Raw genomic sequence first — 23305 nt, 5'->3', positions numbered from 1 at the left:
AATTAATGAGTTCAATGTAACACATGAAACTATTAGAAACACCAACTTGGTAATAGTTTTTATCTCTGATAGATGCCTTGCTGGGTCACTTAAATTTTTGTCTGTGTATTTTTCTGCTTTTCCAAATTTTCTGCAGTGTAGCACGTATATCTCTACAACATCCATGCATTCAACACCGATTTACTGAGTGCCTACTATGTGTCAGTCATGATTCCGGGCACTAGTGACCAGCACGGATGAAGCTAGAGTGTCCTTGGGGAAGCACAACGTCTAATGGACAGGCATGCAATAAACAAACAGACACAAATAATTAGATAATCACAAACTGGGATAAGTTCTGTGAACAGTGTCATAAATTGTTCGAAAGGGGAGTGGGAAGGAGACTTAGATTAGGGTGTCAAGTAGGGTCTCTCTGTGAAGTGACCTTTAAAGGGACATGCAAAGGAGGAGGATGAATGAGCTGGTGAAGAGTATGAGTGGGGAGAGAGTTCCAGGGAGAGGGAACAGCTTGGGCAAAGGCCCTGAGGCAGGAAAGAGGGTGGCCACGGTGTTTTTGAAGAAAAGAAAAACGACTTGAGGAACAGAAAAAAGACTAGCGTGGCAGCTGGCACACGTGAGCGAGGCAGAGGCAATGCAGAAGTGGAGGTTATAAATAGCCATGAATTAAAGCAGACTTGAAATATCACTTCATGCCTATGAAATGGACAAATTTTTAAAAGATAGTATATAATTTTGTCAAGGGTTACACTGAAAGTGCTCATATCATTAAAAAAATAGCATAATTATTTCATTGACAGCAATCTGTGAAATGCAGCAAAAGCCATAAGGACGTCTCTACCTTTTAATACCTTACTCCTTGAAATTCAGCCTAGAATATCATTCAAACAGAAGGTTACAAGGCAGGAAGATGGTGACATTTTGGAAACACCCAAATATCCAACAATACAGGAATTGTTAAGCAAATTTTGGCAGTTAGACTCTATGGGACACTATGGAGCCATTAAAACAATGTTGAAAATTCCTTAAGAACATGTAAAATATTTACTTTATGGTGTTGAGTGACAGGCAGAGACATAGGACATGAGGCATAATTACATAAGAATGGGGTCAATGATTGAAAAGGAACATGCACTAACAAAGAAATTAATTGGTATATGAGATATATTTTCTATTTGCTTTGCTGTAGATACTACATTATTTTTTTCAAGTACAAAGATGAAGAGGACAAAGAAGGAAGAACAGCAGCAGATACCATAGTAGCTGCAGCAACTGTACCTGCCTTTAGCCCTGGGCCCAGCTGGAAAACGACTGGTGGGAAGAGTTACATGCTTCTAATGATTCAAGACATCCCCTGCTAGGGAAGTCTATAGGGTGGATGGACATCCACTCGTTGGTGGGTCCCCAGAGAGCTTCCAACGCCCCCTCTCAGCTCCTGCCACAGCTCCACTTAAGAAGCTCAAAATGACTGAGGGTCAAGCCAGTGGTGGGTATGATTTAGAAACCACCATTGACTGACGCTCTGGCTTCCCCGCTTTCTGGCATGCGCAGCCAATTCCTCCGCATGGAGCCAGCTTCGTGCTCCCTGATGCACAGACTATTCCACGCTTAGTGTAATGAGGTCTCTGCATTCCAGGATGCCAGGGATGGGCAAGGCACCCTGGGATTTCCCTGGCTCTGACATAATTTTGGCTGAGGGTGCACGCCAAGCTCTTGAAATTGTCGGCCCTCCCAGATCCCTTTGGGAACGCAGGAAGTGGCTTCCCTTTGTCCCTTGGACCCACTGCAGTGAAGATCTTAGGGTTTACCGGTGAGGAGGGCCTGGGCAGGGAGAGAGAAAGAGAGCCTCTAGGCTGTTAAATTGCCTGAAGCTCCAATCTACTAAACACCTACTAAGTTCTAGGCGTTGTACCAGGCACTTACAGTTATATAGCCAGGTGGGGTAAGAGCAGGGACTAGAGTCAGACTTGATAGGCTCTACCCTCAGCCACTTCCTAATAAGCTTCATGACTCTAAGCTTTGGTAGTGATGGTGCTGATGGTCCGTACCTTCCTTTTTGGGGCTGCAGGCAGATTCACTGCAATATTAGCCATCATTAATATTAATGACCCTTATTTCTATCCAGTGAGATAAGCAGTATCATCCCCATTTAACAGATGGGTAAACGGGATCAGAGAGGTTAAGCAAACTGCCCAAAGCTGTCTAGCATCCTAAGGGCAGAACCTGGATTCTAATTCAGATGGAGCTGCAGGCAGACTCCTCATCCGACTACCCCTTTCTCCATCTGAGCAGAGAGTAAAGCTTGGTTTGCATCCCAGGGCTCAGCAAATGTGCAACTGTTCTTGCACCTTCCAAGAATGTCAATGATTTACCAACTATGATAAAAATAATCTCTCACATTTATACAGAGTGCTTTAACATTTATAACAATCTTTCACATTCACATTTGACTTGAAGGGGGAAACCTGCTTTCAAGTTGTATAAATTTTATATAACATAGCAAAACAAAGAAAACATTTACAGTGACCCATAATCTCATTTATGTATATATATTATATATACACATACATACACATATATTCCTATAAATGTAACTATATACCATATATAGGGTATGTGTTGTCTGTATGTGTGCATGAGAGCACATAGACTAAAATACATTTTTGAAGGGAGGGTTGGTCCCATTAAAAGAAAGGCTTTGGTCTCAGTTAAGATCGCTTAGCTGCCCTCCCCACGCTCCCCCTTTAATGTTCACCTCAATGCAAAAGATGTGCAAAGAGAGGACCGGACCTGAAGTTGGAGACCTCTCCGGAAATGAGAAGAAGACATTGCATCACCTGCAGGTGGTCTGGGAGAGACAGGAGAGAAAAACGGGAAAAATCTCTGCCCACTGAAAGAACTTTTAAGGCTGTGAAAGGATTTTGAGTTGTCTGCTGGGCAGCCCTGCAATGTCATCTCTTGCCTGTGCCCCTCCCCCCCATCCCAAGCATCAAGAGAGGTACAGCTGCTGCAGGAAACAGCCTGGTACTCATGCAGCTTTGGGACAGTGGTAGAGAGGGGCCAGTTTCACATTGGACCCCATTAGGACAGCCAGGAAAAACAGAGTGATGTTCTGGAACTCAGAGCAGGCAGTGAACAGGGGCCACAGGTGCTCCCCTGGGAATCTCCAGATGTCTTCGGGGGCAGGATGGAACCAAGAGCAGGATCTGGAATGGGGGATTCTGCTCAATACTTTGTAGCTCTAACTGACAAATGGGCACCAGCTGAGATATGGCCCGTGTATTTATATTTCAAAAAGTTGGGACAGTAATTACACATGTGGTTTCGTAAGCTTTTTTTTTTTTTTTAAACTTACCATAGCATGAACCCATGCCATTAGATATTCCCTGAAAACATGGTTTATAATATCGGCATAGAATTCCACCGTGTGCGTGCATAAAACTTTACTTAACTATGTTCCTATTGGGGCAGTTAAGTGATTTCCAAGTTTTTGCTTTTATAAATAATACAGTGATGACCTCCATGTATACAATTCTTTTTCAGCAGCTCTGATTATTTTGTTAGAAAAAAAAAAAAAAATGAGCAAATTGTCCTCTAAATACACTGTGCCAGCTAACCCACCTGCAGAAATGCCTGCTTCCTTTGTCCTTGACAGTGCTGGTTATTATCACTTAAAAGTAGATATATTTTGGTAATCTTACAGGTTAAAATTCATCTATTTGATTATCTGTGACACTGGACATTTTAAATTTGTTTTTCACCATTCATATTTTGTTTGGCGGTTACCTATTTATACCTCTTAGCCCTTTCTAAAAAAAAAAATCAGTGTGATGAGATTTTTATTGACTTATTAGAGCTCTTTATGTGTAAGAATATTATCCCTTTTTTTTCTATTTTGTCACATAGTTTTCCACACTCAGTTTACCTATTTGCTTTCTGAATTTTGTTAGTATAGCATAGGAGATTTTTCTTCTTCTTCCTTTTTTTACATACTAAATTTGTAAGCCATGACTCAATGGTGGATGCATTTCCTTTTAATGAACTGTAATTCCTTCCTCATACAGAACAATATTTTCTTTATTTTCTTCTGGTTCTTGCTTTTTTCTGCTTTTAACTTCTTAATCGATCCAGAATTTATTTATTAGCATATCGTGATATCTATGCAATGCATTCTATTTCAATTCCAAATTATTAACCAATTACAGATATACTATGTTTATATGAATTCTCCATTCAAATAAACTTTGAAAGCCAGTTTCACTCTATGCTGGATTATTTTCTGGGATTTAATTATTATAGCTATAATAAACGCAGATATTTCACAGTGAAATCCACCCCCCCGCCAAACCACCACCTTTCAAAGTGTTCTTCACTACAGTCTCCTATATACTCTTTCAGATCAATTTTGAAATCACTCTGTCAAGTTCCAAAAAGAATCTCATTAGGGCTTTGATTGCAATTGTATTAAACCCATAAATTAATTTGGGGAGAACTGATATCTTCACAATATTAAACTTGTTAATCCAACATGATATATCTCTCCATTTATTCAGGTCTTGTTTTATCATCCTCGATAAAGTTTTCTGTGTGTGTTTTCATATAGTTTCTGCACATTTCTTGGTTTTCTCCTAAGTATTTATATTTTAATTGCATTTGAGAATAGGATACATTTTATTATTTTTTTTATAATGGTGATTACTGGCATATAGCTATTGATTTTTGTTTATCTGCTTTGTGTCCGACCATAATACTGAAATCTCTTAGTAGTTCTAATAGCATTTTTTTTTTTTTTTTTTGGTTTAGTTTATTCTCTTAGGCTTTGAGGCTATAAGAACATTTTCTGCTAGAAATAAGAAAGTGCCTTTCCATTCCTAGCTTACCCAGAATTCTGATCGGTAATGAAGGCTGAATTTTTTCAAATTACATTTCAGTCTCCCCGGAGAAGACCAGATGGTTTTCATCTTTTGACCCACTGATACGAAGCATTAGACCAATAGTTTTTCTAATATCCAACTTTGTTCATCGGTGCATTTCTGATCACGGTGCCTTACGCTTTCATTATGATGCTGGATTTCAGGGGTCATATGAGGAAGAGCTGGAGCTTTGCAGCTCTGTAATTAAAAGTTCAAATCCCAGCTGGGCCACTTGGGCAGGTATATGGCCTTGGGTCAGTCACCTACCTTCCAGTCAGTGGAGGAAATTATACCCACCCTCCTAGTGCAAGAATTACAAATAAAATAGTTACTTGTAACAAGCCCAATACAATGGCCCTCATGTAGGGAAGATACTCAAGCTACCATACTCAAGGGCAGCTGCTGTTTTCATTACTATAATCATCCATTTTCTTTGTGCTGTTATTTCAAGATTTCCATCAGTACAGGAATGATTGACCTCCAATTTTAATATATTTGGTGGCCATGTCTTTAGTCCAGCTAGCTTGATAAACAAACAAACAAACACTGTTAGCTTTTATTCTCATTAATACCTCTCTGTGGCTCACTTTTTCTTTAAACTCAACCTTCAAAGTTAGGAGGGAGGGGGGAGTGTTTACCAGGGTGTGTTTGCTGACTTACTGCACTTCACCTCCCAGGTGGCCCTAGTTCTCTAGGGAGCAGAGGGTTGCAGGAAAATCTAAACGTAACAGGATGTTTAATAGGGCTTTTCTTGCCACTTTGGAATTTTACCCAAGGCTACAAAACCACGAAGAGTAAGGAGTAAGTGCTGCCCCGTTCTACAGAGAACAGCTAAGACACTTCCAGATGTCCCTTCCAGAGACTGCTAAGAGGTGTCCAACTGGACCCTCACTCTTTGCTCTGATACCACGCTCCGCCCACCCAGTAAGGAGACTGTGCAGGCTGGGGTGAAAGTCCCTGAGGTTGTGAATTGCAGGTGTAAAGTGAGAAAACTCTTTTCTCCTCATCTCCCCTAAGCCAAGTGGGAGCGGGGTCTACGGTAACCACTTGTAGGTACTATGTGTGCAGCGGCAGGGAGGGGAGAGGGTCCACATAGGGGAGGGGAGAGGGTCCTCTCCACAGGAAGAGGAGGTGGGCATCTCGTGCCCTAGCAGATGCTTTGCTCCTCTGCAGACACTTCTTGTCTCATGCAGCAGCTCCTGAACCAGGTGTGATGAGAAGAGGCCTTCCCTCCTTTTTAGCCCCTTGGAGGTAACTCTCTCCAAGGTCCTACACTCCAGGGAAGAAAGGAAGTGTCAAAGCAGCAGAGACAACGACGGCATGGGGGAGGGAGGGGAAGTGAAGAACAGTCAGTACCCCTTCTCCAAATCACTTTGAGGAAGAGGTGGTCTTAGTCTCTTTTCTGTGGCTGCCTTCAGTCTGGGATCACGTGCCCTGCTCCGGTGATAATGTCCCTTTGAGCGTGGTATGGCCTGCATGGGAGACCTCTCCTCCCCTAGTTTCTCACAGTGCTAATGAGTTCTCCATGGATCTTTAAATATTGCTTTGATTCTGGGTGGAATGGTGATTCTACTTCTATTGGCTGATCTTGCTGTGTTTCCCTAAGATTTATAGATGATCCCACCAAGATCATAGCAGGGCAGAGATAGGAGTTAGATGTCTGTGCTCATACCACCATCCTGCCCAGAAGGAAGTTTCCATTTACTTCTTTTTTTTTTTTTTTCTTTTTTATTTTTTTAACATCTTTATTGGAGTATAACTGTTTTACAATAGTGTGTTAGTTTCTCCTTTACAACAAAGTGAATCAGTTATACATATACATATGTTCCCATATCTCTTCCCTCTTGTGCCTCCCTCCCTCCCACCCTCCCTATCCCACCCCTCTCATGGTCACAAAGCACAGAGGTGATCTCCCTGTGCTATGCGGCAGCTTCCCACTAGCTATCTAATTTACATTTGGTAGTGCATATATGTCCCTGCCACTCTCTCACTTCGTCACAGCTTACCCTTCCCCCTCCCCACGTCCTCAAGTCCATGCTCTAGTAGGTCTGTGTTTTATTCCCATCCTACCACTAATCTCTTCATGACATTTTTTTTCTTAGATTCCATATATATGTGTTAGCATACGGTATTTGTTTTTCTCCTTCTGACTTACTTCACTCTGTATGACAGACTCCAGGTCTATCCACCTCATTACAAATAACTCAGTTTCATTTCTTTTTATGGCTGAGTAATATTCCATTGTATATATGTGCCACATCTTCTTTATCCATTCATCTGTTGATGGACACTTAGGTTGCTTCCATGCCGTGACTGTCTTTAAATAAAAACCATTATTTCTCCTACTGGTTCCTTGGCTGCTGCTTCTGTTGTACAGATCTTCCTCAACTTACCATGGGGTTACGTCCCAGTAAACCCATGGTAAGTTGAAAATATCATGTGAGATGATATCTCATTGTCGTTTTGATTTGCATTTCTCTAATGATTAATGATGTTGAGCATTCTTTCATGTGTTTGTTGGCGATCTGGATATCTTCTTTGGTCCATTTACTTCTAATTCAGAGCCCTACGAGTTAAGCCGGGTTACGCTACCCCCACCTTACAGAGTGAAACCGAGGCTTACAGAAATGAAAAAAAAAATAAAACGAGAGCCTTGCAATGCTAGTTACGTAGCTCTGTTCTATTCTCTAGACCCTAGATTCCGCTCTCCCTCTCTCTATCCCGCCGCTCTGCCCTAGAACTGCAAGCTAGACTAAAAACACACCAATCTGAGGATGCTCACTGCAGAGGGTCAGGACTCACCTCCACTCCCTGTCTGCCAAGGCCTCATTCCCACTAGCCTTGGCCTCCCAGAAGAGAGAAGGGTCTGGAAGACATGCTCCTCTCTCTTACTGAAGACTGGAGACAGAATTATAAGAGGACAATTCCCCTCTCCCCCTCCCGCATTATCAAGCACCACTGCAGCCACCTCTAGGTCCTGCAGCCACAAGTCAAAGACTCCGGAACACCTGCCGAGCCACTCATCAGAGCTTCTGAATGAATCCACTGCTGAGAGAGTCAAGAGAACAGCAACTGGAGAAACCCTCTCCAGCAGGGTCCACGATGCTACAGTGAAGGGCATCTTCCCCGGCCTGAGATTATTTCTAAAAACTGTTCATTAAAAGGGGCTTCTATGTCCTGGGTTCTCTGCCAGGCAGATAACCTGTCGCACTGAAGCCTCACAACCCAGTGGTATACCGTAATCTCTCACAAAGGGAAGAAAAGAAACCGAGGCACCGACAGGAGAAGTAATTCACCCATGGTCATCCAGCTGACAAGTGCCAGCTTGAAATAAAAATCGGAATCTTTTTAGCTCTAAAGTCCCTATTCTTTTCACTAAATTCTAATGGCTACCCTCACTTCACTGAGCCCAGCAATTGGAATTTCTCTTTTTTATCCCCTTGGAGAAAAGAGCAGGGCAGACACACATCACTTCAAGTAGAAATCCATAAATATGTAAATAAAATATAATGTGCAATCAACCCTCAGGTGGAGGCAACAGGAAGAGAGCTCTCCAAATCAGCAGTGCACGTCGTGTGTCTGGCTGTATCAAGTCGCTTTTCACTCAGAGAACCTGAACCCTGTGAGACCACGATGAAGCGGACTCCCAGCCAAGGGCCCTTTGCTTTCCAAGAGTAAGCAATCACAGGGGGATGTATGATCACTTGGATTGCTGAATTGTTGAGTTGTGATTCCACAGCTATGATGTGGAGAGAGCTGCCCAGGGTCTGGCTGAAACACAGCTTTTGGGGAAAGAGACTTCTGGAGCGTAAGAGAGAAAACTTCAGTTGCTATAGACCTGTTTTTGAGATATGGAGGAATAGGTCACCCGAAAGTAAAACCAGAATCCATAAGTGAGTGTCGCATGGAGGCAGATTTGAGTAAAAATGAGGGAGAGTTTCTGAGTGATCATTTTAAGACATCAACAAGCAAGTGCCCGGGCCATTAAAAGCGGTACCTGCAGAAAAGATGCAGGGCCAGGTTGGACCAGTATGGTGTCCGCACCTCTGTTCTTCTCACCTGCCTTCCCCGCTTACTGACCTTGGGCCCTGTCGTCAATGCCATTGGCCTTGGTTCTCCTTGTTGACTCCAGACAGTTGATGCAAAGAGCCTGCCTACTGCCCCTACTCTTTCAACCTAATGGATAGTCTCTGCTCCTAACTAGGACCCCATCCAGAGTTTTATGATAACTAGGCTAACACTGGGTAGTGAATAATAATAACCACCCAGGATCCCCAGCAGTGACCTGGTCTTCCATGGGAGAACATAAGCACCCCCATCAGAGCTGGCATTCAAGGTGAGACTGGGTGGGCACCAGAGAGCCCTTCTAGGACCCAGCTCCTATTACTGGACGTCTGCTATTGCGTTTGTGCCAGAGAAAACCGCCTGTTGCTCTAGACCAGAAAATCTCTAAGAGTCCAGACTACAGTATGATCATCGTGTTCTGAAATGGGATTTCCCATGGGATGATGAAACACAACAAAAGAATACGGCCCACCCTTCCAAATGCCAGTCGGTTCAGAGAAGTGGACAAGTAAGACTTCCTGTTTTGATATCATTACTCATAATCATAATATCCATAACAATAACAGCAACAAATAATGATTTGTTTCATTACAGGTATCTAAAGAGCATTTTGAGCTTTGCAAAGCACTTTGATGTACATTATCATGTTTGCTCCCCAGGCTTATATCTCAGGAAAGACGGCAAATGATTAAACTGACCAAAAGGAACAAAATGATGAATACAAAAAAAAAAAAATGAATGGGGCATCTCAAGAGAATAGCATGAAGAAAGAGAATTAAACTGCTTTCATTGGTACAAAGACATCCTTTTGCTTTTCAAATCCAGGTGCAACCTGGTAGTTCTGCTGGAAGAAGAAGAGGTAACGTTCTGGTCTCTCCTGAGCTCCAGGTTGACCTATACCATCACCTGCTGTGCAACTTCACCTCAAACACAACATATTCACACCTGGGCTGGCTTTCTTGCCCCTGAAGTGTCTTCTGTGTTTTCCATCTCAGAAGACAGCTCCATCACTCATCTCCCAGGCATCCAAACCAGAAGCCTGGGAATGTCATCTATGGCTCTCTTCTCTTATCCTCACATTACTAGGTTCCTATCTGATAAATCTGTCCAGGCTCTAGCTTAATTGGCTAATAAGGGTCTTGCTATGAACTCTAGACGATTGGCCTGGGATGCTGCACTACAGCTAAACTCTTGACAACCTCTCCCCTTAAGGGTTTAAACCTTCTCCCAGTGCCCCAGGAATCTGCCTAGTGACCTGGCAGAACCAGAATCATCACCACCTGCCCTTGCTGAATTGGGCCTCCTGGCATCTTCTTGATACCTGAGCTTGTAGCTTCCAATTGCATGCCGCTGCCACCAGTACCTAGCACAGAGCTGGGCACGTGGAAGGGACTCAGTAGATGTTTGATGAACAGGACTACAGCTGCAGTGCATGGAGGCTATTCATGCTCAGCTTGTCTCCATAGTTACCAGTCTCTTTATCACTCAGTCCCACCCTCAAGAGAACATTTGTGGAGGAAACTCCATCAAACCATGTGATGGAGAGTTCCTCAGGCCAAGAGATTTAGCTGTAAGAAGGTAATTGACTGTGAGCTTCATCTGATGATTCTGTGCCTCAGTTTTTTCCCCCGTCTACCTCTCAGAACTGCCTCAAGGATCAAGCAATATAATGGGCATACGACCAAAGTGGCATCTGGGTATGACACTCTGTCAGTGGTTCTTAAACGTGGGTGTACATCAGCGTCCCTCAGAGAGCTCCTTACAGCACAGATCTCTGGCCTCCATCCCCAGCATTTCTGATTCACTAGGTCAGGGAACAGGGCCTGAGAATTTGCATTTCTAACAAGTCCCCAGGTGATGCCGATATTCTACGTCCAGGGACAAAACTTTGAAATCCACTGCTCGAGATCATTTTAACAGCATTGCTCTTTCCACGCCAAACTTGTTTTTCTCCACAAAGTGTGCTATTTCAATACCTGACTTTATGCTTTACTCTGTTTGCTGTTTTGTTGGAATCTTAACCCAGTCTGTAAATTCCTCTGGGCAGAAATGATACCTTCGGGACTTCCCTGATGGTCCAGTGGTTAAGAATCCGCCTTCCAATGCAGGGGATGCGGGTTTGATCCCTGGTCAGGGAACTAAGATCCCACATGCTGCGGGGCAACTAAGCCCGCACTCTAGTGCCCGGGTGCCACAACTAAGACCTGATGCAGCCAAAACAAACAAACAAACAAACAAACAAAAAGAAATGATACCTTCCACACTCCACACTCTCTCATTTTCTGTTTTGTAAAATAATGAGTACATTTCCAGTATGATTAATAATAGAATAGAGAAAGAGGGAAAAAACTCAGACTACCAACCCCAATAAACAGCCTCCACAAATGGGTATCAGCCCTGGAATTCTCTTAAAAATTAATTATGAGGCAAAGAACATTCTACTATCAGTAGCAGTGTAGAAAAGAAGATTACCTCTTTGATGACACATGTTGGAAAATGTGGGTTATTCAAGATTTTAGGCATAACTTACTTAAACATCAATATTTTTTGAAATATAAAACCACAAACAGCATTTCCAACTCATAATTTTTATCGTGATAGTCAGACAATCGTGTTTTCAACACGTAAAATCCATTACACAGCCGTGGAAACAGTTTGCAATAGATTGTAAATTTTTATTGAGATGATCATCTTGCGATTGAATTTCAAAATGCATTATATGATCATCAGCAAATAAGTCCATGGGGGCTGCTAAAGTACTTTGAATATCATTTATAAAGATCGGGGCTTCCCTGGTGGCGCAGTGGTTGCGCGTCCGCCTGCCGATGCAGGGGAACACCCTGTAGAAAGAGAAAAGTCTCATGGGCAGGATCAAATCAATTATTTTTAAGGATGAATATGAATTGCAACGCTGAGATAAGGTATTACCCGGTTTAATAACATATCCTTATGTCTTTTCAAAGTAGTAAGTTTTATAATCAGGTTTCAATGAGGAATTTTACCAAAGGCCTGTTTTTGAAACTACTCAAGAAAATGGCATCTCTGTTCCTCGTGATGGTTCAATAACATTCAAAGGAATATTCCCAAGCAAAGGAAATACTCACTAACTTTGGGTTACATGCTACCAAGACGTACTACTGAGATATTTAAGAATGGTTACAGTCAGTTCTGCTATCACGTTTATTTTGAAAATGCAAATGTCTTCCAACACGATTGATACATTAGGGAACAATGTGAGCATAACATGAATTTCACATCTGCTATGTGAGATTTTGTACACAGAAACACTAGTGAAGCAGAAAAGTGCACCCAGCTGGACTGAGTCACATAGGAACACACAAGACGCACCCACCTCAAACATCTACCTGCTTCCTTCGTTCATCACTGTGTGTGTTACGAGCCACACGGATCCACACATGGTATCACAACTTACTGCCGCTTTCAGACAGCCCTCCTCCACCACTGCACGGTAGCTCATGGGCTGCAGCCTTTCTGATACCCATTTCCACAGGCAAACTCCAGGACGTTTCAGGGTAACACAGTATTACAGTATTGTATTACAGTATTTATGCATATCTTGGCCATTAACATGTGTACAATTGTGCTGCCATTTTTACCAGGTTCCTCTCTTTTTGGTGTGTCACTGATGAGTGCTGTGCCCCAGCCCCATTTTCCCCCATAAGCCCAGTGGTTTTTACTGCATAACTTTGAATAGTGCGATGATTTTTAGGCACACGTATGTTGCATTATAGCAGAACTGACTGTGTTTTACTTTTTTGTTCCACGGAAGTCACTGTGCTGATGGGTCCTTCTCTCCCCACCCAGAAGCTATCAGGGATTCCTTTTCCCTCAGAAGTCAATGGCTCATGTTGCCACTTCCCTGGGCCCCCACTGGAGCACCGCCAGCTCTGTACACCACACGATCAAGGGCATTCGAGTCAGGAAACCTGAGGGCAAATGCTGAGTGTGCTGCTGGCCAATTCTATGACTTTGGATAAAATTTTTTAAAATATTGAGTCTCTATTCTTTCATTGATATATGAGATAAAAGTACTTACATCAAATGGTTACTTAGGAAAAATGAGATAAAATAAATAATGTGATTTGCAGCAAAAACCAAACCAACCAACCAACCCATAAAACACTGAGTCCTTTTAATTTCTTGAGTTGCATGCATTTGAAGCCAGAACATCTCGGGGGTACAGTCAGGGGTACAATCCCAGACAATACCCCTTGTTGGAAACACCACAGAAGCCTAGAGCTCTTGGGGATAGATACAAAGAACACTCCCATACATAGCCCTAGTCAGCAAACTCTTTAGCAGCATCCAGAAACCTCAGAGAAACCGCTGGAGCCTGGCTGGAGGGAACACTGAGCCAGGAGCCTGTAGGGATGTAGAACCAAAGGACCCTTGGAGAGAGAGTCTCAGCCCAGACTCCTAAGTAGGTGCCAGAAACCCCCAAGGGACACACAGAGGTGGGAGGCTCTCAGGAACTAAGGCATTTCCAGAATCCACTGAGAGACGCCTTCAGAGCCAGGAGGCACTCAAGATGTAGCTGGCACCAGGAGCCCTCGGGGACACTGTCCAAACCAAGAGCTCATTAGGGTCACAGGCCCAGCCCAGAGATCCTCAGGGACAAAAATAAAATCAGGAACACCTGACATATGCAACAAGAAGCACTCAGAGACATAGACCAAATGGAGCCTCAGGTCACATGGTCAGAGCCAGGAGCCCCCAGAGATACAACCAGAGCCTGGAACCTTCAGAGACACAGCCAGGAGCCCTCAGAGAAGCAGGCCCAGGAGCCCTCAAAGAAACAAGGCCAGGAGCCCTCAGAGACACTGTCAGCACTAGGAAGGCTCAGACACACCAGTGGCACCAGAAGCCCTTGGAGAGAGGGAACCAGTGTCCCGGGAAACACTGTCAGGACCAGGGACCTCTCCATGACACAGCTAGAGTCAGGTGGTTCTTAAGACTCCCAGTCAAAGCCGAGAGGTCCCCAGAGATGCCTCTGGAGCCTCTAAGGCAAGACCAAAACTCTGTGGGGTTTTTTTTTTTTTTTTTTTTAATCACAACAGGAAGCACACTCATACCACAGTTGAGGAATGACTGTCCCAGGAGCAATCACTCCCAGCAACTGCCCCACCTCTCAAAACGGAGTCAGGAAGCGGAGTCCTACCTGCACACTTGGTTCTGGTGGTGAGGGGAGGCCCCGGCGGCCCCGTGCCCCCTTCCCCTGGCCGCGTGAGCAGCACCCGGATCTCATACTCCACGTCGGGGTCCAGGTGCCACAGCTTATAGGTGGGAGAGTCGACGCTGTGGGTCTCTGCCCAGGTGCCGGTGGTGGTGCGATACTCCACTTCCTTCAGGATGATGGGGCCGTCTCCAATGATGGAGTTGGCATTCGGCTTGATCCACAGGTATGTGGCCCCCACGGCCAGCAGCTCTGGGGGGGCGATGGGCGTGGGAGGCTCTGAAAGACAGGAATCAGCAAAGGATGTCAGACCCAAATGGTTTATAGAGCAGACTCCAAACATGTGAGGACAAAGGACAGATTTCCGGACAGCCATAGAAAACAGCCCAAATCCCTCTCGCAACCCATTCACGTCCTACTTTAACTAAATAATTGTATGTAAATACCTGAATCAGTATTTCTCAAGTAACTGTATTCAACACCTATTGTATCTCCTTCATTTAAAGAAAGGAGAGAATGATGGCCAGTGAGGAAAAGATTTTTCTTGAACACGGCAAAGCTGCCTGGGGTAACAGTCTCTTTTCTATCCTCAAATGAGAACCTGCCTTTACTAAAGCGGAGTTTGGTTCAAAACCCGGGAGAGTCAGGAGTTTACAAACATTTCTTTTATAGGAACACATAGATTGTTAGTGGACGTTCTTCCAAATAGTGATAGGAGCCTAAGTAGCAAAGGGATGACGGCATAGCAGGAATTCAGCTTCTTCCTCAACCCTAGCAATTTCCTCCAGCAGAGAGAGGGGCACTGGCCACAGTGACCCCAGTGGAAATCAAGGGTCAAGGAAAAGTCATGCTGAGTAATCTTGGATCTCCTATGCGTTGCCATCTCTCTTCCATTAAGTTCTATAACTTCAGCTAAACAGACCAGAATTTCAGCAAGCATTAATGGTGGCCTCTTTCTGGCAATTTTTAGCTCACTGGCAAATTATCATTCACTTTATCCTTATTTACCAGAAAATCTCATCTGCATCACTTTGTGTAATTCTTGGGACATTATCACCTCCGTTTTAATGAATTAAAAAACTGAGAACCCAAGTGATCAGATCACCTAACCAAGATAGTGGAGCAGGTAAGGCAGGATGGAACCCACATCTGATGCCTTTCAAGACCCACTCTCCCTTTGGAAAGCTGTTTGCCTCTCGATACCCATTTTCTACAGATCAAGGTGGATATATTTATTTTTATTTGTAGCAAAAAATGGCAGTGGGACAACAATAAAGAAGTGAGAAGAAAGAAAACAGGCCCCCTTCCCTACCACCCAATATAATCACCATTTTTATTTCTCCATGTTCCATTCCAATCTCTATGCATATACTTAAACCATTTTTTTTTGTGGTTACAGTAACACACAGTCCCAAAGCAGATTTTCTTTCCTTCCCTCACTTATTAGATCCAAAGGACTTTGTTTATATACTATGTGGATTTTACCACCGCTGTCTTTAATAGTGATAGAACAGTCCATCAGATAATTACACTAATTATTCTCCGATTGTTGGGCACATGAGTTGTTTGCTGCAATGAACATCTTTGTGCAGATGATTCCAGTCCATCTCGTCTCATATTTTCTTAGGACCAACTTCCAGGAAGGGGATTATCTATCAAAGGGTATGAACAAGTTATTGATTCTTGGAGTAGAACTAGGAAGTGAAGGGTGGGGAAGGCATTTGGGGGTGGAGTACAACTGTACTGTGTTCAAGAACTTTTGGAGAGCCTCTGAGCTATTCAGGTGGCTAAGGCAGGTATGAGTTTCAGTTTGGAACTCAGGTGAGAGCTCTGGGATAGATAGGGCTCATTCAGTGTTTTCTTTCTAATTAATTATCTAGCAACAAAGATTCTCCTGAAAGAGAATAATCATTATGAAGCAGAGGTGGACAATATTTTCTCAGTGTGACTCGAAGCAAATCTTCAGGGACAAGTTCAGATTGCCTCTATTATAGCCTGCCATTTGGTCAGAGAAGGAAATTAAGCAGATTAGTCAAGCTAGATGCTTTTCTTTACAAAGCCATGGAGGTTATTACTCAAGGCCTTGTTATCTCAAACGTGTGTGCAAATTGATTTTTGGATAATTTGTTCCAGGTAGAGAAGTTAAGTTGGCAGGCAGATAATTTCTGGGCTCATCCTTTGTGCATTTTAAATATATAGACCCTTTGATCACCATTATCAACTCTCCAGAGTTCCCATCAGTCTCCAATGAGGCCCCACGGGTGATATTTTATAGCTCTGTGATGACTCTGTCCAATTCCTTAGTATAATTATTCACAGACCAGCCCTGGACAGAATTAAGATCAGCAGGCTTTAATACTTGAAGGCTTGAGCAAGTGGCTACATTAACTCTCTTCCACTGACTTTCTACCATGGTTTCTGCTCTCCTATTTCAGGCATTAGCAGTAAATTGCTGACCACCAGAAAGAAAATAAAGTATCAATCTTTCCAAATGTTTAGTCCCTTTTCATGTATTTCTGAAGGTAGGTGCAAGTAGAGTAACCAACATTCCCTCAAGGATATAAATGTCTCCATCTCAAATGACAAACTAGTTTACATGTCCACGTGCAGACTATCCTTCCCTGTGACCCCTCAAGAATTGTCATGAAGTACATCCTAGTGTTCCCTGCACTTGGCACCAAGAGGCCATCAGATTATTCTTGTTTTCTCTGTTTTTAGTAATTTATAGATTTATAAATGCCATTCTTTAGAAGCCACATGTACTAGTTTTCAAAGAGAAAAAAGCAGGAATGAGACACAGAATGATTTTTTGGGTAGGTACCACCTTTTTAAATAATGCACAGAAAGACCGTGTTTATCTGTATCAGCTGTCCTCTCTGAGATGAACTGTTCAGACGGGCAGGGCAAGAACTCTATGAAGACATCTAATCCAACCACCAGAGTCATCAGACAGGAAACCAAGGACCAGGGAGAGCCCATGAAGCTAGAAGGAGGTGTAGGCAGCTTTGGAACCCAGGGCCCAGGTAGCATTCCCGCCCATCGTTTTCTCCTCTTGTACTTGAGATGTTTAAGCAATTAACCAGAAAGATCATTGAAAGACGTCTATAAGAGCAGTCTTTAACTTTGGGGGATACAAAGGACCTTATGAAAATGTGGTGAGAAGTTCCAGACTTTCCCCAGGAAAATGCACATAAGCCTACTACCTAGAGTTCTGTACATCATTTCAGGAATTCACAAACCCTTCTGAAGCCCCTACATGAACCCTTGAAGAGTCTATGCTGAAAATAAAGGAAATGCACAGAGATTCTAATGACAGCCCACATGTCCCTAATAGCTGACACTTCTCTGGGACCCTGACCCATTGTTGCAGGGGCTAAAGGCTGGGAGCACAATCGTGTAAGGAAACGGAACTTGATGTAGGGGTCATAGACCTAGGACTTCCAGGCTCCAGGTTCCCAAGCGTTTGGGTGAAAATAAACATGCTAAGATTTCCCCAGGACAACGCCAAGTAAACGTCTAGGTTCCCATGACTATGACCCACCCAGCACATTCAAAGATTCAACATCTGGGCTAAAAGATTTGAAGGAAAACAACATGATTCTACCCACTTAATGTTATAACTTAGGTAGAAATCTTCCACAGAGGCTGTCTTAGTAGCTTAGGTTGCTATAACAAAATACCATAGACTGGGTGGCTTACACAACAGACGTGTATTTCTCACAGCTCTGGAGGCTGAGAAGTCCAAGATCAAGGTTCCAACGGATTCAGTGTCTGGTGAGGACCCTCTTCTTGGTTTGCAGACAGCTGCCTTCTTGCTGTGTCCTCACATGGTGCTGGTCTCTTCCTCTTCTTACAAGGGGATTAATTCCATAATGGGGACTCTGTACACACGACCACATCTAAACCTAATCAGCTCCCAAAGGCCCAACTCCTAATACCATCACATTGGGATTAGGGCTTCCACATATGAATGGGCACAGGCCATGTTTTCAAATCCATCTTTCTCTGCATGAAGGGCTTTGTCTAATTGTGGGGTCTTGAGATGAACAACCTGGCAGAGAGAAACTCCCTGTGAAAGAAACCCCAACTAGTGTGTCCTCTGCGCCTCTCATGTGCCAGACAGAGTGCCAAGTGTGTGCAGTTTAGTGGTGAAAAGAAATACAGGTTGTCTGTACCCATGGACTCACGGGGTAAGGCAGCCAATAAAAGAGGCATTGACAATAACGTGGAATGAGAGTCACGATGGGGTGACAGGAATAGTTACGAGGCCTGTGAAGGGGCCTAATCTAGTCGAGAGCTTAGTGAAGCTCTTGCAGAGAACATGTGGGCATGCTCTATGGGGCCAGAAAGTCACATGAAGTCTGTGAGCAAAGAGACTGTCCTAGGAATCCTGTAGTTCTGAGTTGCTTGGTAAGGTACCACCCAGAGCCAGACTGGTAAACAATTTTTAAAAACTATGTACTGTGCACACCTATTCATTCACTCATTATATAAACATCGAGTATCTGCTTCATGTCACCCTCAGTCCTAGCCGCTGAGGATACAGCAACAGAAAAAACAGACACAGTCCTGGTTGCCAGGAGCTCACATTCCAGCTTTCGCTCAAGGACTGAGAGAAAGAGGAACAAGGAGAGAAAGAAGTTAATTCAGAAGATGCTGAAGAGGAGAAAATCATAGCACAAGCCAGGCCTAGGTTGATGCTTATGAATCAATCAACTGATACACATACATACAACAGAATACTACACAGCAAGGGAAAGGGAACAAACAACTGATACTCACCACGGGCAAATCTCAAAAGAAAATTACGTTGTGCAAAAGAGGACAAAAAAGAAGAATGCATAATGATTCCATTTATATGAAAAGTTCAAGAACAGGCAAAACTGATCTATGGCGATAAAAGCCAGAATTACAGTTACCTGTGGGAACAGGTACTGACTTGGGACGAGGCACAAGAGAACTTTTTGGGGTGTTAAAATGTACTACACATTGATTTGCGTGATTAAATAATAACAACCAGAACCGTGTTAACGCTGGTGGAGTGATTTCCTGGAAGGGGGCATAAGAAAACTTTCTGGGGTGATAAAAATTTCCTTATCTTGACTAGAACTGTGTAAGACTCATCAAACTGTACACTTAAAATACAGGTATTTCGCTCTATGTAAATGATACCTAAAAAAAAGTCTAAGGAAAACAAAAATATGGCTTGCCTGTAACCCAGCAGGTGGGTTTGAATTAAGAAGAATGCCACAAAATCTTACTTGGAACTGAACCCCAGAATATTTGGAGGGAATGAGCCTTGAATCCCGTATCATTTCTGTCCACACAATTCCATCAGCATCATCAGATGCTTGATTCCTATGAGCTTTCTTAACAAGAGGTTGTTCAGGCACACATCAGTTCTCATTCATGAGTCTTTTCGCATATGAAACGACCAAGCCCTCTCTTTACCTGGTCCCACACCATCAGCTGTGTGGAGCCAGGAGGAAGTGTTTGACATCTGATGGCCCTCTCTGCCGACAAAGGTTGGAACCAAATCAAGAGGGAGGGAGCCTGGTTTTCAGGGAGATGAGATCTAAGTTGGGAGATGGCTCTGGCCCCCTCTAGTCGGGAATAAAAGCACTTTGAGGACAAGAACCCCATGGACCATCATCCCTGAGGCCTGGGCAGCAACTGCCCCCGACCGGTCAAGGCTCTCCTTCAACATGTAGGTGGTGAGGTGACCCCTTAGTGTAATTCTGCTTCATCCTCAGACAGCAATCTCCAGACCAATTCTGTCTTTCTCTTTCCTGCTGTTTGCACTTATAACAGTTTGACTCCCCGGAAATTCCTACAGAGAGCAACGGGGCTTCAAATAGCTGGAGAGCAAGCTTTGCGATTATGTATTGTCTGCTCCAGACAGAAATCAAATATTTTGAGAAAAACTGAATGTTAGTAAGATGTGAAATGAGCCCTGAGACATGTTTAAGGTGAATACAGCCTGGCCTCTGACACTGTCTATCACCCTATGCCTCCCACTTGATCACCTTTCCCACTGCATTGCACTTACTGACCCATAAGAGTCCACGGAAATACTCCACCCTACCCCACCCGCCAACATACCACACATACCCACAGGCTATTTTATCATTCCCACATCCACACTTTTGCACACATTTTTTCCCAACTGGAACATCGTTTCTTTTGCTTTTAACCAAACCATGCTCATTTTTCTTTTCAATTCTGCTGCAGAGACCACAAGGCTAGGCACAGAGTAGGTATTTCAAAAGCATCATGATGGTTAGATTTTTCTACCCATTGGCATGCAATACTTTCATAAAATAAGGCATTGATGATCAAAGAGGAGAAGGGAATCTAGCTTGGGGCCGGGGTCTGCCTTTCTTTGTCTTTCACCACTAGTCAGCTGTGTGACCCTGGACCTACCACCCAGTCTTAGTGGTTCTCAGTATTTTCATCTTTAGAATTAAAGATGGTTCAAATTATAAAAGTATCTGAATTTTCTGCCAAGGACCATAGGGATTCTACGTGGATATGTTTAGTGACTCTACCCTGGCTGTGTTGTCAGCAGGAGACTCCACTGTCTCAGTCATCTCTGGCCCATGAGGTCCCCAAGAAGAAGACATAATAAGTAGATACAGCATCCAATCCAGCAGTATGTGCCAACTAGAATTAGTCTTTGTGTCCTAGCCTAACATATGGCCAAGGTTCAATAAATATTTAATGTCTCATTTTACTGGACAGAGAAAATACTGGACAAGTTTTCCCAAAATAAGAGGTCGAGGTGGCAAGGAATGGGTGAAAAAGAGAAAGGAGAGAGGCAGAGAGAAGAGTGGACGGACATCCAAGCTGGGAACTGGATGTGTTTGGGAGAAGGCATCAAACAAACTGGAACAGAACAATAATCAAAGACATAGCTAAAAAAAATTATTTGAACTAAATGAAGGTCTGAGTTTATGGACTAGGAAGACCACAGTGGGTTGCAGGAAAAATCAATGACAAGACTCAAACTTAAGCACATACTGGCAATATTTTGAAATACCAGACTAAAGAAAAATTCCCACAGCATCTAGACAAAAACAGATCTCCAGCAAAACAAAACAAAAAGACTAAAAAAATCAGTTTCCAGAGTTCATCATTTCAATTTCAAACACTGGGATATAACGGTGAAGGCGATAACAGTAATAATCGTCACAAATGACAACAGCAGCAGCTAACGAGTTCTGCACATTTTTGATGTACCTGTCACTGTTCTTAGTGCCTTAAAATATTAACTCATTTAACCTTCACAGCAACTCTATGGGTAGCTAATACTATGATTCACGTTTTTCTGAACAGAAGAAAGAGATGCAGAATAAGTAATTTGCCCAATGCCAGACGATTAGTAATTTAAAGAACCAGGCTTAAGGCCAAGGAAGCCTTACTGGGGGGTCTGCATTCCCAACCACAATAGTATAACACACACACAAGGTTTTAAGAGGATGTTTCATGTCCCAAGAATTTTATAGCCAGCTAAGTTGTGGTGCACTGGGAAAGCCCGTAGATAGAGAGTTTCAGATTCTGGAAAATGCAGAAGACATATTATCTGCACACCCTTCCTTGGGGAAAAATTACTTGAAAATAGACCCTAGTCCACATTGGGGTGAGTCGAAATCATTGCCTCTAGGATGGGGGAACTGGGATAGCAAAAGGATAGGTCCTGTGGGATAATTACTACCACAGGACTCTTCTTTCTCAGAAAAGAGTCTAGAAGAGAATCACTGCCTCATGCCAGACCAAATGGGAGACAAAACCCAAACTTTAAAAAAAAAAGACAGAAATCCCAATGGCATTTAGATTGTGCTTAAAAGCAAGCAACTTCGCTATGAATGGTTAACCCTTGCTTTGGCAATAATTCTGAAAATGAACACAAAAAATTTCTCTGGACTAGTTTCTCCCTTAGACAAGACTCTCCAAAGGTACAGAAGTCCAATATTAACTAAATTAAAATGAACCCAAAAAATCCCACCTACCTATGCCTCTTAAAAGGCCTAGCCATAAATAGACCAAATGTTGGTGGTTTCCTTAGGGTAGTGAGGAAATGAGTACTGTTTTCTTTTCTTTTTTGTGTTTCTACAAATGTCCTCTAATAAACCTGAACTGGGTGTTTATTCCAAAGACAAGCATTTTGCTTTTTTGGGGGGGGGGTTGGTTAAAAATATTTATTATGATAAAATATATGACATAAAATATGTCATTTTAATCATTTTCAGTGTACAATTCAGTGTATTAATTACATTCGCACTGTTGTACAACCATCACTGCTCTGTGTTTCCAAATCTTTTCCATCACCCCAAAAAGAAACTATAAACATAAGACAATATCTCCCATCCCCCTCTTCTCCCAGCCACTGGGAACCTCTACTCTACTTTCTGTCTCTATGAATTTGCCTACCTAGATATTTCATATAAATAGAATCATACAAAATTTGTCTTTTTGTCACTGCCTTATTTCACAGAGCATATTTTCAAGTTCATCCATATTGTAGCATATATCACAAATGTATTCCTTTTCATGGGTGAATAATATCCCATTGTATGTATAGACCACATTTTATTTATGCATTCATTTGTTGATACACACTTGAGTTGTTTCTACATTTTGGCTACTGAGAATAATGGTACAATGAACACGGGAGTCAAAATGACTTTTTTTTTTTTTCTTTTTGTGGATATATGTTTTTCTTTCTCTAGAAGTGAATTGCTGGGGCATAGGGAAGGTGTACATGTACCTGTTTTTTTTTTTTTAATAGATCTTTATTGGAGTATAATTGCTTCACAATACTGTGTTAGTTTCTATTGCACAACAAAGCAAATCAGCCATATGCATATACATGTCCCCGTATCCCCTCCCTCTAGAGCCTCCATCCCCTCCTCCCTCTCCCACCCCTCTAGGTCATTGCAAAGCACCGAGCTGATCTCCCTGTGCTATGCTGCTGCTTCCCACCAGCCAACCGTTTTACATTCGGTAGTGTATGTATGTAGATGCTACTCTCCCTTCGCCCCAGCTTCACCCTCCCGCCCCTTGTCCTCAAGTCTATTTTCTATGCGTACCTCTTTATTCCTGCCCTGCCCCTAGGTTCTTCAGACCATTTTTTTTT

The 23305-nt window shown here is 43.0% G+C and overlaps 1 protein-coding gene across 2 annotated transcripts in view; it reads right to left on the bottom strand.

Annotated features, from left to right (window-relative positions):
• Window positions 1-23305, bottom strand: part of PTPRT (protein tyrosine phosphatase receptor type T) — a 1083615-nt gene that overhangs the window by 585858 nt on the left and 474452 nt on the right. For both annotated transcript variants that reach the window (XM_024128402.2, XM_024128403.2), the window contains exon 7: window positions 14155-14448. In XM_024128402.2, coding sequence (XP_023984170.1) covers window positions 14155-14448 — 294 coding nt within the window. The remainder of the gene's footprint in view (window positions 1-14154; window positions 14449-23305) is intronic.

The sequence above is a fragment of the Physeter macrocephalus genome, chromosome 14, assembly GCF_002837175.3.
Source record: "Physeter macrocephalus isolate SW-GA chromosome 14, ASM283717v5, whole genome shotgun sequence".
NCBI classification, from domain to species: Eukaryota; Metazoa; Chordata; class Mammalia; order Artiodactyla; family Physeteridae; genus Physeter; species Physeter macrocephalus.
The sequence above is the reverse complement of the archived record's forward strand: the minus strand, read 5'-3'. Positions and strand labels throughout refer to the sequence as shown.